Source organism: Tupaia chinensis, unplaced genomic scaffold (genome assembly GCF_000334495.1).
Source record: "Tupaia chinensis unplaced genomic scaffold, TupChi_1.0 Scaffold144731_1, whole genome shotgun sequence".
NCBI classification, from domain to species: Eukaryota; Metazoa; Chordata; class Mammalia; order Scandentia; family Tupaiidae; genus Tupaia; species Tupaia belangeri.
The window spans coordinates 823,480-839,036 of NW_006204591.1; the positions used below are offsets into that span (position 1 = coordinate 823,480).

Sequence of the window (15,557 nt, forward strand, 5' to 3'; positions counted from 1 at the left end):
CAGGAATAGTTCTTTGACAAGCCATTCACGTGGCTGAGAAACTCTGCCTCTTTTATTTAAGCAGCTAATACATTTAGCTGGGCCCTTTGTGAGCATTTGCACATTTCCTGGCTTACTTGGAACTGGTACCATGTGAGATCAAAGACAGCTGGAGACCCTGTATTAGTTCTAATAAATGTGAAAACAAAAGTTAAGCTCCATTTTCTGGTTCCTGTTGTAACTGGAAAGAATAGCTCATTCACAAGAAGAAAATGAATTAAAAATTGGGAACAGTGTGTTTTATCTATTCCAAATGTGAATATAGGTATCTACTTTTTTTTTTTTTCCTTTTCTTTCATTTTTTTCTTTCTTTTTTTTTTTTTTTTTTTTTTTTTTGGAGAGGTTTTTTCGCTATAGGTCACGTGCGCTCGCCAGACAGACAGAGAGAGACATAGAGACAGAAAGTGAGAAATCACCCCCCAGAGGGGATGGTCACGCTGCAATCCCTTCTCCTCCATTCTCCTCTTGGGATCTTGGGCACGCACGCATGCACGCACACGTGCCCGGTGTGAGTTTTAAGCCACCGGGTCTGGGACGTGAACCGCGGTCGACTACGTGGGAGTCCAGCGACATAGCCATTACGCTAACTACTGGTTCCCTTCATTTCTTTCTTTTTGAGAGATTTTTATTTTAGGGCACGTGTGTTTGCCAGACATACAGAAAATGAGAAATCATCCCCTCCCCCCACACTCCTGGGGGATGGTCATGCCACAATTCCTTCTCTTCCATTTTCCTCTTGGGATTTTGGGCACACATACACATGCCTGGCATGAGTTTTAAGCCATCAGGACTGAGATTTGAACCATAGCTGACTACGTGGGAGTCCAGTGATGTAACCATTATGCCATCTGCTGGTCCCACTACTTTGCTTTTCACAGTGTATAATTCAGCAAAGAAAAAAATCACCTTGGGTGACAACCCTGGGGACTTCTGGTCTTTCTTCTCTGAAGTGAGAGGAAAACTACTATCTTCGGTGCCCATAGTTCCCCTTGCCCCATAGCTTGTTTCTCTGTTGCCAGCGAGACTCTTGAATATGGGCAGTGTTATCCACCATCTCTGAGCCAGCCTCTGCAGCCTCCTCTGTTCACGTATGTAGGTGCATGCTGGTGTATGGGAATAAGTTTGCTTTAGAGACGTCTCTCAACTTTGACTGGGAATTGGCTCCTCATAGGGCAGCCTGACTTTGGTTGGGAACTATCTTATGACCTCATCTCAGAGTTCAGGAGTCTTATGGAGGCTTCTTGGATGCCTGTTCTCTAACAAAGAGGTATAGAGGAATAGAAGAAAAATGAAAACCTGGCTAGCTCCATTTCTGCTGATGACAGTGGTCTAACAATTCAGTTTGTTATGTGGTGTTTTCTCAGGCTTTTTTTTTTTTTTTAATTCAGGAACTATTTATTTAATTTTATTTATTCTTACTATTTTTAAATTTGACCAGAGGGAGACACACACACACACACACACACACACACACACACCCACCCAGAGAGAGAGAGAGAGAGAAAGTAAGCTACCAGGTCTGGGACTCGAACAGTGGTTGTCCATGGGGGAGTTCAGCACCTTCACCCACACACCACCTGCCAGCCTCTTTCTCAGACTTCCTAATTTAAAAAAATGTTCTTCTAAGATAGTGAAGAGTCAGTAGGATTGTTGTGTAATTCTTTTGTATCGGGTATGTAAATAATTCCAAGGTACGTCAAAAGAACATGGAGTTGTTAAGATTACCAATGAAATCATGTGACTACATTTCCAAATTAGGCCTGTGGCAAGTCTCAGTTTCCTCCTAAGTAAAATGTTGAAAATGATTTTTACCTCATATGGTTTGTGTGAAAATGAATGAGATGGTGTATGTGAAGCACTCAAGACGCAACCTGCCAGAAAGCACCTGATAAGTGGAAGAAGATCTACTTTTTCTTTTTTCTTTTCATTCTCCTCTCACATCTTGTCTATCTCTACCTTCTGTTCAGAAAATGCCCTTATTTATATATCTAACGCTTACACATGACTTAATTACTTGTGTCTAACTTTCAGCTGTTCCTGATGTTCTCATATATTTCTTTGGCTGATGAACAGTGATTTTTTTTTTTTTTTGAGAAGTTTTCGCTATAGAGCGCGTGTGCTTGCCAGACAGACAAAGAGAGAGACATAGAGACAGAAAGCGAGAAATCACCCCCCGGGGGGATGATCAAGCCACAATCCCTTCTGCTCCATTCTCCTCTCGGGATCTTGGGCACACACGCACACGTGCCCGGCGTGAGTTCTAAGCCACCGGGTCCGGGACGCGAACCACGGTCACTACGTGAGAGTCCAGCGACATAGCCATTACGCTAACTGCTGGTTCCTGAACAGTGACTTCTGAAGCTAATTCATTATGCTGGCGATTTTAGGATTTAAAAACAAATCATAAAACTCTGGAACCTTATTTGATAGATAAGGCATTGGAAATCTAGAGAATGCAGGTAACTTTCCTCAAATCAGGTAATTGTCAAACGTTGGTTTGTAGGTTGTTAAAATTGGCTTTTACACACACAGTAGCGCCCTTTGGATCTGAGTGGACAAAGTACTGGAATTATATCCAAAAAAGGAGTCATGTGTGAAGGTAAGAGAGGACTTAGAAGTGATTAGGCAGTTACAGATTGTGTGACTTTGTGCAATAAAACCTTATTTCTAAAATAATAGCTACTGGATTTATTGTATAGAATCATGTGAGACCCAGGTTCAGCACGACATGCAGTTTGTAAACTGAAAAATTGTGCAATCTTATGTTCTATAAACACACTACAGTTATGTACACACTTTGGAAATGTAGGTGTACTATGTGTGCATTGTAATGAATTAATGTGCTAATGAAACCGTCTTCCTCAAAGCCTAATCTTTGGTCTATCTCTTACCTATAACACACAGTTTATGATTATCTGTGGTAGGCTCTCTGTGGGCTACAAAGAGAACTTGGTATCTTGGAAATCAGTCTAAGAATGGGGAAGAATGCATATGGGATCTTGCTGAGTTGGCATACATGACAACTATTTGGATGCTGAAAATTCCTAACCCAAAGAGAATCAAGAGATATTGTCTTAGAAAGACTGATTAATTGGGAATGTCAAGTCTTTTTTTTTGCTTCCCAAATATTAAGATATTCTCTGAATCTGGATTATTAACTGATTTACTGGGACTGAGTCCTATACCAGGTGGCTTGAGAAACACACTGGGTGCGTGTGCACCCCAAATCCAAAGGGGATAATGGAGGAAAAGGCCATCCGTTCTCACTCCCCCTCCCCTTTCCCGTTTCCCTTTGGCACATGCACCCTACAGCAAACTTAAAAATTTTGTGTATATGGGACCAGCAGATGATGTAATGGTTAGGAAACTGAACTTCCACATGGCTTACTATGGTTCAAGTCCCGAACCCAGTGGCTTGAAACTCATGCTGGGTATGTGTTCATGCATTTCCAAAATCCCTTGAGGAGAAGGGATTGCAGCATGGCCAGCTCCCTGGGGCGGGGGGTGACTTCTCACTTTCTGTCTGTCTGTCTCTTTCTCCAGTGAGTGCATGCACCCTATAGCAAAAATCTCTCAAAAAATTATGTGTGTGTAGTTTCTTATAGGAATTTATAAAAAGGGTGCAGGAATTGCAAATTTGTTTCAACTTGGGGACACTCCTTTGGTAACTGTTGATGGCTTAGAGAATTATACAGAGAAAGAATTTGAGCCTGAGTGTAAGTCAAAGTGGACAAATGCCAAAATCAAACCTGGAATGTCTGTCAGAGGCTCAGGTGAGAATAACACGTGTGGACAGTGGAAATAGAATAGAGGCCTTGGTTATAATCCTGGTATCACCACTGTCTACCTGGGAAACTTTGACCAAGACCCCTAATCACTCTGGGTCTTAGTTTACCTCATTTCCAGGGAAATGAGCACAACTAGGCTTTCCTTCGCAGTCCTTTCTGGTCCTTACATCTTCTGTTTCTGATAAAAGGCAGCTTACATAATTTTTCAAGATCAGCTCAAGTACATCTTCATCAAAGAGGGTGAATGTCCTTCATGACTACCAACGTATAATTTTGCCCTCTTTACCTGCTAGGATCTTGTGAGAGCTAGATCTTAGAGAACATGTGTGAAACTATTTTGTATACTGCAAATACTACATGAATGTTAAACCATAAATAGTGGCGTTAGCTATTCCAGCTCTCTAGAAAGTCGAGAATATGAAAGAAATTCTTTTCCTTTTAAAGAGCATTCTCAGAACATTCTTTTGGCTATAGCAAAGGAAAATAAAATTAATAATGATATTTTTGAAGGATGGAAGTTGAATGTGTTTGACTTGGAACCTTTTCTTATCCTTCTATGATTCTTAGAATGAGAGAGAATTGCTAAGATAGAATTCTATTAAGAAAAAGGAACTAACTTGCTTGGTTGTTTCATTTTATTTGATAGAAATTTACAAAATCTTTTTTCTTTACAGCCTCCTTAAGTGAGACCTAACATTGGCTCAGGAGATTGTTTTGGCCTGATTTTAGTTAAATATTTTTTTCCAGCTAAAAAGAATAAATAAATAAAAAGGTCATTTCACATGCTGCAATGGATATTCAAATGATATGGACTTCTGACGAGTCTAGGGCACAGTCTCCTAAAATTGGCCAGAAAGAGGTCTGGGAAATCCTCGCCTACTCTGGCTTGTATCTGTTGTAAGAGGAGGGGGTCTCCAACAGTTCATGGAAAGTGTTATTATGGGAAAACTATACATGGCTTAAAATGACTTTGACCCCAAATTAAATTGTGCTTTAATTCCATTTTTCCCCAAACTTTTATTTTTATTTTTTAGAAGAGAGGTGTTTGTTATAGGGTGAATGCACTTGCTGGAAAGACAGAGAGAGACAGAGAGACAAAAAGTGAGAAATCACCCCCAGAAGGATGGCCACACCACAATTCCTTCTCCTCCATTCTCCTCTCAGGATCTTGGGCAACCACGCACATGTACCTGGAGTGAGGTTAAGCCACCAGGTCTAGGACTGGAACTGTGGTTGACTACATGGGAGTTCAGAAATGTAACCATTCCACTGTCTGTTGGTCTTTCCATAAACTTTTTTTTTATGGTTTTTTGATATAGGGTGCGTGCACTTGCCAGAAAGACACAGAGAGACAGAGAGACAGTAACTGATAAATCACCCATCAGGGGAGATAGCCACGCCGTAATCCCCTCTCCTCCATTTTCCTCTTGAGATCTTGGGCATGCATGCACATGTGTCCGGTATGAGTTTAAGCCGCTGGATCTGGGACTTGAACCGCAGTTAAATACATGGGAGTCCAGTGACATAGCCATTATGCCAACTGCTGGACCCTCTATGAACTTTTTGAAGTTCCATCTTATTGTCTTTGGAATTTATTTTCTTGCATATTATCATTATATTTAATGTGTTGGGAGATTGTGGATGGCTAGTAGGCATTAAAAGGTGAGGAGAGAGTATTAGTGAATTTGGCTCTTGCTTGCCTCTGGCTTTGAGGAAATAAAACATTTATGTAACAATAATTTTGTACCTGTTAATCAATGTCTCCCTCTTCTTTCCTCCTTCCTCCCTTCCCAGCCTCTAGTAACTGCTATTTTACTTTCCAATTCTATGAGGTCATTATTTTTAGCTTCTACTTATGAATGAGCACATAAGTTCTGTGTTCTATAGCACAGTAGGGTAACTATAGTTAATGATAACTTACTGTATATTTAAAAATACTAAGACAAGAGGATTTGGGATATTTCTTTTGGATATTTCATTTTTTTTAAGGAATTATTTGATTTGACTTTATTTATTTTAATTTGACCAAAAAAGGGGAGAGAGAGAGAGAGCGAGAGCGAGAGTGAGAGCAAGCGAGAGAGAGAGGAGAGAGAGAGAGGGAGAGAGAAAGCAAGCCTCCAGGTCTGGGACTCCAACCGTGGTTGACCATGTGGGATTCCAGCACCCTTAACCACCACGCCACCTGCTGGCCCCAGGATTTTGGATATTTCTAACACAAAGTACTGATACATGTTTGGGATGATGGATATGCTAATGATCTGATCTGAACATTATGCTGTGTATTCATATATTGAAAAAAATCACACTATACCCCATAAATATGTACCATTATTATATGTCAACTAAATATTATGATTAAAAATGCCCCAAAAAGACCCATTTATGATCACTGTCTATTTTCAGATCAAACTCCCACCCCAACAAGATTCCTGAAGAACTGCGAGGAGGTTGGCCTCTTCAATGAGCTGGACTGCTCCCTGGAGCATGAATTCAGGAAGGCTCAGGAAGAGGAAGGCAGCAAGCGGGTAGGTTTGCTTGGAGGAACACCTTGGAGGTGCCACTCCACCGTCTGCTAGAAATTTCCATGTGGAAACCAGGTGGCACTACAGATTGTGTTGACATGGTCATGAAACAGTATTTTATCCATTTGTGACTATTTGTCTAATTATTTTTCTTAGTTTATGAATCTTCGATGGTGATAGAATCCAAAGGTCACTGGAAAAGTCATGATGCAAAAATAACCCAATAGATAAATCATGATAACTCAGTAGATAAATCATAGGAAAAATAGGTACTGAGTGTAAAATTCAAGGGAAAAAAGAAGTTATATATCTTTGCACCTGAGTTTGATAAGTTCACAGACTTTTTCTATTCTCAAAGAGTCATAGTCTTACAAGGGTGGTGTGAACAGAAGACATGTGTTAAAGGGCAAGAGGAGAGGTGAATAATTCCAGCAGTAGGAGAAGGAATTTCATCTCATTTTGACACAGGTTCTGTCTGTTCCCCATAATATTTCCAGTCTTTCTCTATCAGAATCATAATTATTTCTTGGTCATATTACCTGGTCATATTATTGAACATCTGTTGTTGCTGAGTCAAATAGGTTAACTATGTGTGTGAATTATTTATTCTTAAAATATGTGAGAAATTCACTTTATAAACCCCATCAGAATATGCTTAGTGTTTATCATCATTTTCTGCTGGAATTTTAAAATCCCTTTATAAGATTAAGAAAAGGAGATGAGGTCACAAGTAAATACGATCGGTATGTGCTTTAGCATTTTTTTTCGTTATTATTATAGAGTACTATTGAATATCCACAACATACCAAACAACAAATTAGACACAGTGCATGAACAGACACTTAAAAACGTGAGATGACTGAACGGAAGGGTCAGTTAGGTAGTAATGAATTCTGAAATTTCAGCTGTTCCTTCCGGAGAACAAAGTTTAAAAGGCTCTGATAGCTTCTTGAGTGCTTCAAAACCTTTGAATCCTCCTCTACGTGAAATTGTAATAATCCTCCTTCACCAGATTTTTCATGTCACATTCTCACATCGTAATGGTCAGGGGTTTGTGTTCTGTCTGTACTTCTCTAGGAAAAAAAATCATGAAAATAGCTGACACAAGAGGGAGATAAAAACATTCTAATCAACTTATTTCATTTGTAATTAACTTGTCATTTATACCTGACCCTCTCTTTCACTCCTCAACCAAATAATAAGGAGGGTTTCTTTTCAAACAAATGTTTATATAGCAATATTTTTGCCATGTGAATAGTAAAGTTAAAAATATTTTAAAAAGTTAACTCAATAGAAATAAAAGACATACTTTGTATATTTCTTTGTCATGGAAATAGATGTTTTCTATTTCTATTTCTACCATGAAAATAGTGAGGGAGAAGAAGAAATTCTTGTTTAATAAATTTCCTCTGACTAAGTAATAAATTTAGTTTTTTCGTAGATGCACATATATAGACCATATTAGGGGTTAAGTTCATTTGTTCCTTGAGATAGTCAAAACTGGCTTCTTGGATTAAATGGAACTCTAAGCAACGTGTGTACTTGGTTATATTCAATTCTTTTTTTTTTTTTTTTTTTTTTGAGAGAGAGAGGGTGCATGTATAGAGTGCATGTATTCACTGGAGAGACAGAGAGACAGAAAAAAGAAATTGCCCCACTTCCCCCTCCCCAGGAGGATGCCTATGCTGCAGTCCCTTCTCCTCCACACTCCTCTCGAGATTTTGGGCATGCACACACATGCGCCCAGTGTGAGTTTTAAGCCACTGGGTCTGGAACTCCAATCATGGTCACCTACGTGGGAGTCCAGTGGCATAGCCATTACACCATCTGCTGGTCTCCGTGTTGAATTCATTTCTAATAGAACTGATTTAATTGAAGTGTCTCCTCCTGATTTTCCTAAAAATGGTTTACAAAGTACAGTTTCATGAAGCCCGTGGGAGGGTCGTTGCTTCTGATCAGTTAAGGGTTTCCCCAAAAGCTGGGAACGAATTTTAACCTTTCTGGTGAGAGAGGAGAGTTCTTTGACTCCTAATTGAAATGACAAGGTAAACAGGGAAAAAAATGTTCCCAAATGAATTGCTTTATTATATAACACACACACACACACACACACACACACACACACACACACATCTGTCTGTTCCCCATAATATTTCCAGTCTTTCTCTATCAGAATCATAATTATTTCTTGGTCATATTACCTGGTCATATTATTGAACATCTGTTGTTGCTGAGTCAAATAGGTTAACTATGTGTGTGAATTATTTATTCTTAAAATATGTGAGAAATTCACTTTATAAACCCCATCAGAATATGCTTAGTGTTTATCATCATTTTCTGCTGGAATTTTAAAATCCCTTTATAAGATTAAGAAAAGGAGATGAGGTCACAAGTAAATACGATCGGTATGTGCTTTAGCATTTTTTTTCGTTATTATTATAGAGTACTATTGAATATCCACAACATACCAAACAACAAATTAGACACAGTGCATGAACAGACACTTAAAAACGTGAGATGACTGAACGGAAGGGTCAGTTAGGTAGTAATGAATTCTGAAATTTCAGCTGTTCCTTCCGGAGAACAAAGTTTAAAAGGCTCTGATAGCTTCTTGAGTGCTTCAAAACCTTTGAATCCTCCTCTACGTGAAATTGTAATAATCCTCCTTCACCAGATTTTTCATGTCACATTCTCACATCGTAATGGTCAGGGGTTTGTGTTCTGTCTGTACTTCTCTAGGAAAAAAAATCATGAAAATAGCTGACACAAGAGGGAGATAAAAACATTCTAATCAACTTATTTCATTTGTAATTAACTTGTCATTTATACCTGACCCTCTCTTTCACTCCTCAACCAAATAATAAGGAGGGTTTCTTTTCAAACAAATGTTTATATAGCAATATTTTTGCCATGTGAATAGTAAAGTTAAAAATATTTTAAAAAGTTAACTCAATAGAAATAAAAGACATACTTTGTATATTTCTTTGTCATGGAAATAGATGTTTTCTATTTCTATTTCTACCATGAAAATAGTGAGGGAGAAGAAGAAATTCTTGTTTAATAAATTTCCTCTGACTAAGTAATACATTTAGTTTTTTCGTAGATGCACATATATAGACCATATTAGGGGTTAAGTTCATTTGTTCCTTGAGATAGTCAAAACTGGCTTCTTGGATTAAATGGAACTCTAAGCAACGTGTGTACTTGGTTATATTCAATTCTTTTTTTTTTTGAGAGAGAGAGGGTGCATGTATAGAGTGCATGTATTCACTGGAGAGACAGAGAGACAGAAAAAAGAAATTGCCCCACTTCCCCCTCCCCAGGAGGATGCCTATGCTGCAGTCCCTTCTCCTCCACACTCCTCTTGAGATTTTGGGCATGCACACACATGCGCCCAGTGTGAGTTTTAAGCCACTGGGTCTGGAACTCGAACCAGGGTCACCTACGTGGGAGTCCAGTGGCATAGCCATTACACCATCTGCTGGTCTCCGTGTTGAATTCATTTCTAATAGAACTGATTTAATTGAAGTGTCTCCTCCTGATTTTCCTAAAAATGGTTTACAAAGTACAGTTTCATGAAGCCCGTGGGAGGGTCGTTGCTTCTGATCAGTTAAGGGTTTCCCCAAAAGCTGGGAACGAATTTTAACCTTTCTGGTGAGAGAGGAGAGTTCTTTGACTCCTAATTGAAATGACAAGGTAAACAGGGAAAAAAATGTTCCCAAATGAATTGCTTTATTATATAACACACACACACACACACACACACACACACACACACACACAGAATAGATTATGTAATAAATATATAGCAAGCCTATATATTTATACAAACCAAACTCTGTGCATCTCTGGGAAGACTCTTTCACTTGGCTCCAGAGACTGGTCCCCTCAAAGTGACATTCAGATGGGTCTGGAATGCCATCATGTCGTCACTAATGAAGTTCAAGGACATTTTCAATCAGCAGAATTTCCCCCTGCATCTGTCTTCGCAAATGGTTTCTCACAGAGAGTAGAGTCACAGCAGTATGTGTCTCGAAGAGGAGTTTCAGAGGTCCTTATTTTATAGTCACCCCCCCCCAAAGATATTTAGCTTAGTTTCCGGATGCTGCTTGTGAAGGGCATGGTCCCAGAGCCCACCAGTTCTCATCTGCATATTAGGAAGGTGGTTATCAACCGCTTTGGTTCAGTTATAATGACACAGTAGAATTCGCAGGCTCAAATGAGGTTGTATTCAAAATGAAGTTAGCCCTGGCAGGGCGTGATTATTTAAACTTTTACAATAGGTTCGGTAAGAATTATAACACTGTGAAATACACATCATGACCTAGAGGTGTGATTTTAGATATTCTCCATTACATTTTCATGATTTCCTATATAAAGCCTCGAATGAGAAAATTCCTGCAGATCTGAATTCCAGGAAATGGTTTGCCTTCCCCCAAGGAACTGAAATGTTTTCTCCTCATGAACACGAGAATCTTGTAACTGGTTCTGTTTCTCTTTTCGCTTTGACTGCTAGGTTAACACAAAGCCAAGTTTGAGAACTTCTCAGAATACTACGATGAGCATATTTTACTTCCCCTCTAGACTAGACTTTCAGTTCTAGTTTGTATTTTCTCTGGTCCTGATTTTTAATTTATAAAAGCATTTATGAATTATTTTAAATCCCTTGTGGGTTGAGAAAGAGTAGAAATAATTAAATTTGAAGCATTAAAATAATTAGGCAAGCAAAGTTGAGAAAGAGGACGATCACAGCTGGAGAAATGCGGGTTTTTCTGTCTTTTCAATGTTGATCATAGTCATGTGATGAGTTCATGATGGGTCTGTGGGTGGGGGATGCTGCAGCCAGCGCCTCCTCCCACCCGTGGTTTAGGCTGCCCTGTCAGGACATCTCCACCTCATGCTCCAGCTTCAACGGCACACTGTGGAAACAGTACAACATTCTGGCTGTTGCAGCTTCCTCTTCCCTTGCCTTGTTTGAACCAGGGTGGAAAATCCAGCCTCAGATGGCCACAGCGACACAGAAGGGCATCCTCTTGAGGCTTAAAGCCAAAGAACCAACCAGCATCCAGGGATATCTTGATGGCTTCTGCCCTAGCATTTCTTGCCACAAGATCAGAAAATGAGGAGTAAGAGTAATGTTCCCCATCTATATAGGAACATACACTTTTACTACCCCTTTGACCACATTTTTCCAGCTGTCAACATCCTTGGCATATTGCCTGAGCCTCCCTCACCCCCCACCCCCACCCAGCTCACTTCATTTATTCTTTCCCTGCCTAAAAAGTAGAAATAAAAGGTCTTTATTCAATGCATCCCTTACTATTCTTGGGTGCTATCATTTCTTCTTTATTCTGACTCTATATTCAGATGATTACTCCATTTTAATTCTACATCTCTAGCTCTTTTCTGATTTCTTTTCCTCTAAATCTTTTAGGAAAAGGCTTACATTGGTTCCCCAGCAAGTTTTAGTAAAATAGAAAAGGGATTCATTTATCCAGAGAGTTTGGTTGAGAAGGTTCTTATTCAAACTTTCTAAATGCTTTATATTAACATATTGGAATGATTCAGTTGGTCCTACTCTCTTTAAATTTAAATTTAAATTTCTAGTTGTAGTTTGGTCTAGAAGATTCTGTTACAGAGCAAATGGAGAACTGATCCTTGCTCAACTTGTGTGGTTGTCCATTGGAAGAAAACTATGTTCTAAAAACTCTCTTTCTAATCATGACCCCATTTTCCAAAAGCATTCCAATGTGTGTATAGATAAGAAGAGGCCACAAGAAAGTCATATCCACTGGAAAATGGGCCCAATATCTGCATTACATTTCACAATTGTCTCAGTTTCCCATGTTAATATAATTCTTGTCTCATCATTCCTTTTTTCTTTTAGAGATTTTTGCTACAGGGCACATGTGCTCGCCAGAAAGACAGAGAGAGACAGAGAGACAGAAAACAAGAAATCACCCCCCAGGAGGGATGGCCACGCTGCAATCTCTTCTCCTCCATTCTCCTCTCAGGATCTTGGGCACGCACGCACACGTGCCTGGCGTGAGTTTTAAGCCACCAGGTCCGGGACTCAAACTGCGGTTGACTACATGAGAGTCCAAGTGACATGGCCGTTACGCCAACTTCTGGTCCCATCATAATTCTTTAATAGGAGATTTTTTTTAACCTTGGAAAAGCATCTCCTTACTTACTAGCAGACTTCATAAATCTCAGCTTACCTATGGCTTAGATATTAGATAAATTCTTACCCTGAAACATCTAAGAAACTTCTGGTCACCACATTTTATTCAAATGACATTTTTGAGTGCCTACCTCATGCTAGACACTGTTCATTGGTAAATATATCATTGAATAAAAATTATTTTAAAGAGTTGACAGGTGGCATGGTGGTTAAGGCACTGGACTCCCACATGGTCCACCATGGTTTAAGTCCTAGACCTGGTGACTTGAAATACATGCACGGCACATGTGTGTGCATGCTCAAAATCCCAGGAAGAGAATGGAGGAGAAGGGATTGGGATGAGGCCATCCTCCTGGATGGTGATTTCTCACTTTGCCTCTCACTATGCCTTCCTGTCTCTCTCTGATGAGCAGACATGCCTGATGGCAAAAACCTTTTTTTAAAAAAAGATGATTAAAAAAACAAACAAACAAAACCCTGACTTCATGTTAGCTTACATCTAGTGGGCAAATAAGGAATAGACATGTAAGAAAAAATGTATTACATGTCAGATGATTAATGCTTTAAATGCTATAGAGAAAAATGTAGCCAGAAAAGGAGCCCAAGGAGTGTTGGGTGCTCAGGAAGGGCCAGGCAGGTAAGTGGACATGTCACAGGGACCCGAAGGAGGCACAAGCCTGAACCATGTGCACACTGGGGAGAAGAGTGGGCCAAGCTGAGAAAACACAGGTACGAAGGCTGGAGGGTTGATGCTCTGTGTGTCAGAGGAATTGTAAAGAGGCCAACTTGGTGAGGGGCAGGATGCATAAGAAGGCTGGAGAGCTGGGTGTGAGAGGCAGATCCAAGAGGAACTTGTGAGCCATCTGAAGGCCTTGAGTTGTACGTTGAGTAGGTGGAGAACCATAGGACAATTTTGAGACTTGTACCTTTGAAAGATTGCTTTGGCTGCCGAGTTGAATGTATTGGGTTGTCAGGAAAGTCATAATGCATTTTTCCAAATAAAAATATAGAAAAATACATCTTTCCTGACAACCCTAGTAGAACCAAGAGTGAACCCAGATTTTTGGTCTGAGCAACTGGAAGGATGGAGTTGTCTGTGAGAGGAGCAGGTTTGAGGAGAAAATTGTGAAGAAGGGGTTGTTTTAGACTTCAAGTGGAGACTCCAGATCAGCAGAGAGCCAGAGATCTGGAATTTGTGGGAGAACACCTGCTTAGAGATGCAGTTTGGGAGTTGTTGTTATACAGACGGTATTTAAATGCATGCGAGTGGATGGAATCACTTCCAGCCCAGAAATAAAGTAGAGAGGGCTGAGCATGGAGCTGGGAAAAGTCTCCCAGAACTCTCCAAGACACAGTTTGTAACTGTCCTCGGTAGCTGGAGGTGATGCAGAAAACCTTGAAATATAAGGAAGACATTGAGTAGGCCTCACTCTAGCAGAAATACAGAGTAGACAATCAGCATGTGATTTTTTGTTCCACACTAGAGGGGAAAAAACCCAAAACTTTCCAAATAAAAATATAGAAAAATACATCTTTCCTGACAACCCTAGTAGAACCAAGAGTGAACCCAGATTTTTGGTCTGAGCAACTGGAAGGATGGAGTTGTCTGTGAGAGGAGCAGGTTTGAGGAGAAAATTGTGAAGAAGGGGTTGTTTTAGACTTCAAGTGGAGACTCCAGATCAGCAGAGAGCCAGAGATCTGGAATTTGTGGGAGAACACCTGCTTAGAGATGCAGTTTGGGAATTGTTGTTATACAGACGGTATTTAAATGCATGCGAATGGATGGAATCACTTCCGGCCCAGAAATAAAGTAGAGAGGGCTGAGCATGGAGCTGGGAAAAGTCTCCCAGAACTCTCCAAGACACAGTTTGTAACTGTCCTCGGTAGCTGGAGGTGATGCAGAAAACCTTGAAATATAAGGAAGACATTGAGTAGGCCTCACTCTAGCAGAAATACAGAGTAGACAATCAGCATGTGATTTTTTGTTCCACACTAGAGGGGAAAAAACCCAAAACGTTAAGAACAAGAAAAAGAAAGAAAGAAAAAGGTGGGTGAATTGACCTTGTACATATAATTGATTTTTTTTTTTTTTTTTAATTTGCTATAGGGCATGTGTACTATCTGGGTAGAGAGAGAGAGAGGAAGAAAAAGTAAGAAAGCACTCCTAGGGTGGATGGCTATGCCTCAATCCCTTTTCCATGCTCCTCTTGAGATTTTGGGCACACAGGCCCACACACCTGACATGTTTCTCAAGCCCCTGGGTTTGGGACTTGAACCGCACAGTCAGCCATGTGGAATCTGGCAGCATTAACCACCATGTCACTTGGCTGGTTCTTACTTGCTTAGAAAAAAGATTGAATAATGTACATATACATCTAGGAAGAAGATGGAGATAGCCTTATCATATAGTAGCAGCCCTGATTGTGTGTGTGTGTGTGTGTGTGTGTGTGTGTGTGTGTGTGTGTGTGTGTGTATAAGGAAGGGCAATTGAAAGGACTAGAAATGAACTCCTTTGTCTTGCTGAGAGTAATATAACATTACAGTCTAACATGGTTAAAGACTCTGAAGATGAAAAGCATGAAGTGTAAGTGCTAAGGGTTGTTATTTTCCCATAGGACCGAAATCTGACTCATTATGCTGATACAGCAATAGCAAATTAGGATATTTCCATGCTCTAGAATTCCTACCAAAATGATGAAAAGTGCAGCGTATCCCCAGAGGCTGTTGACTGTTTAGCACATGGGACTCAGGGACAAGCTACAATCTTAAGATCTTGGATCTCAGCTCAATAGGAGTCACAAAACAGGGCACAGCTGGGGCAGCCTCAGCTCTGAAAAAGTAGGCTGCTCAGTCTGAATCCTGGACCTGGAAGTCATGTCACCGATGCCACCAGTTACTTGGGGAGAGGACCCAGTGGAGGCACTTGGCCTCTCATATCATCTTGTTCCTAGCCACTTACCAGCATGGCTGCTCTCTGGGATATGTGCGAGGGGTACTGGAGGGAAAATAAAAGAGATCAAGTTG

At 40.1% G+C, this 15,557-nt stretch overlaps 1 protein-coding gene across 3 annotated transcripts in view; it reads left to right on the top strand.

The window, feature by feature from the left end:
• Positions 1–15,557, top strand: part of CREB5 (cAMP responsive element binding protein 5) — a 516,790-nt gene that overhangs the window by 127,411 nt on the left and 373,822 nt on the right. For all 3 annotated transcript variants that reach the window (XM_006167341.3, XM_027767819.1, XM_027767818.1), the window contains exon 4: positions 6,231–6,352. In XM_006167341.3, the coding sequence (XP_006167403.1) occupies positions 6,231–6,352 (122 nt within the window). The remainder of the gene's footprint in view (positions 1–6,230; positions 6,353–15,557) is intronic.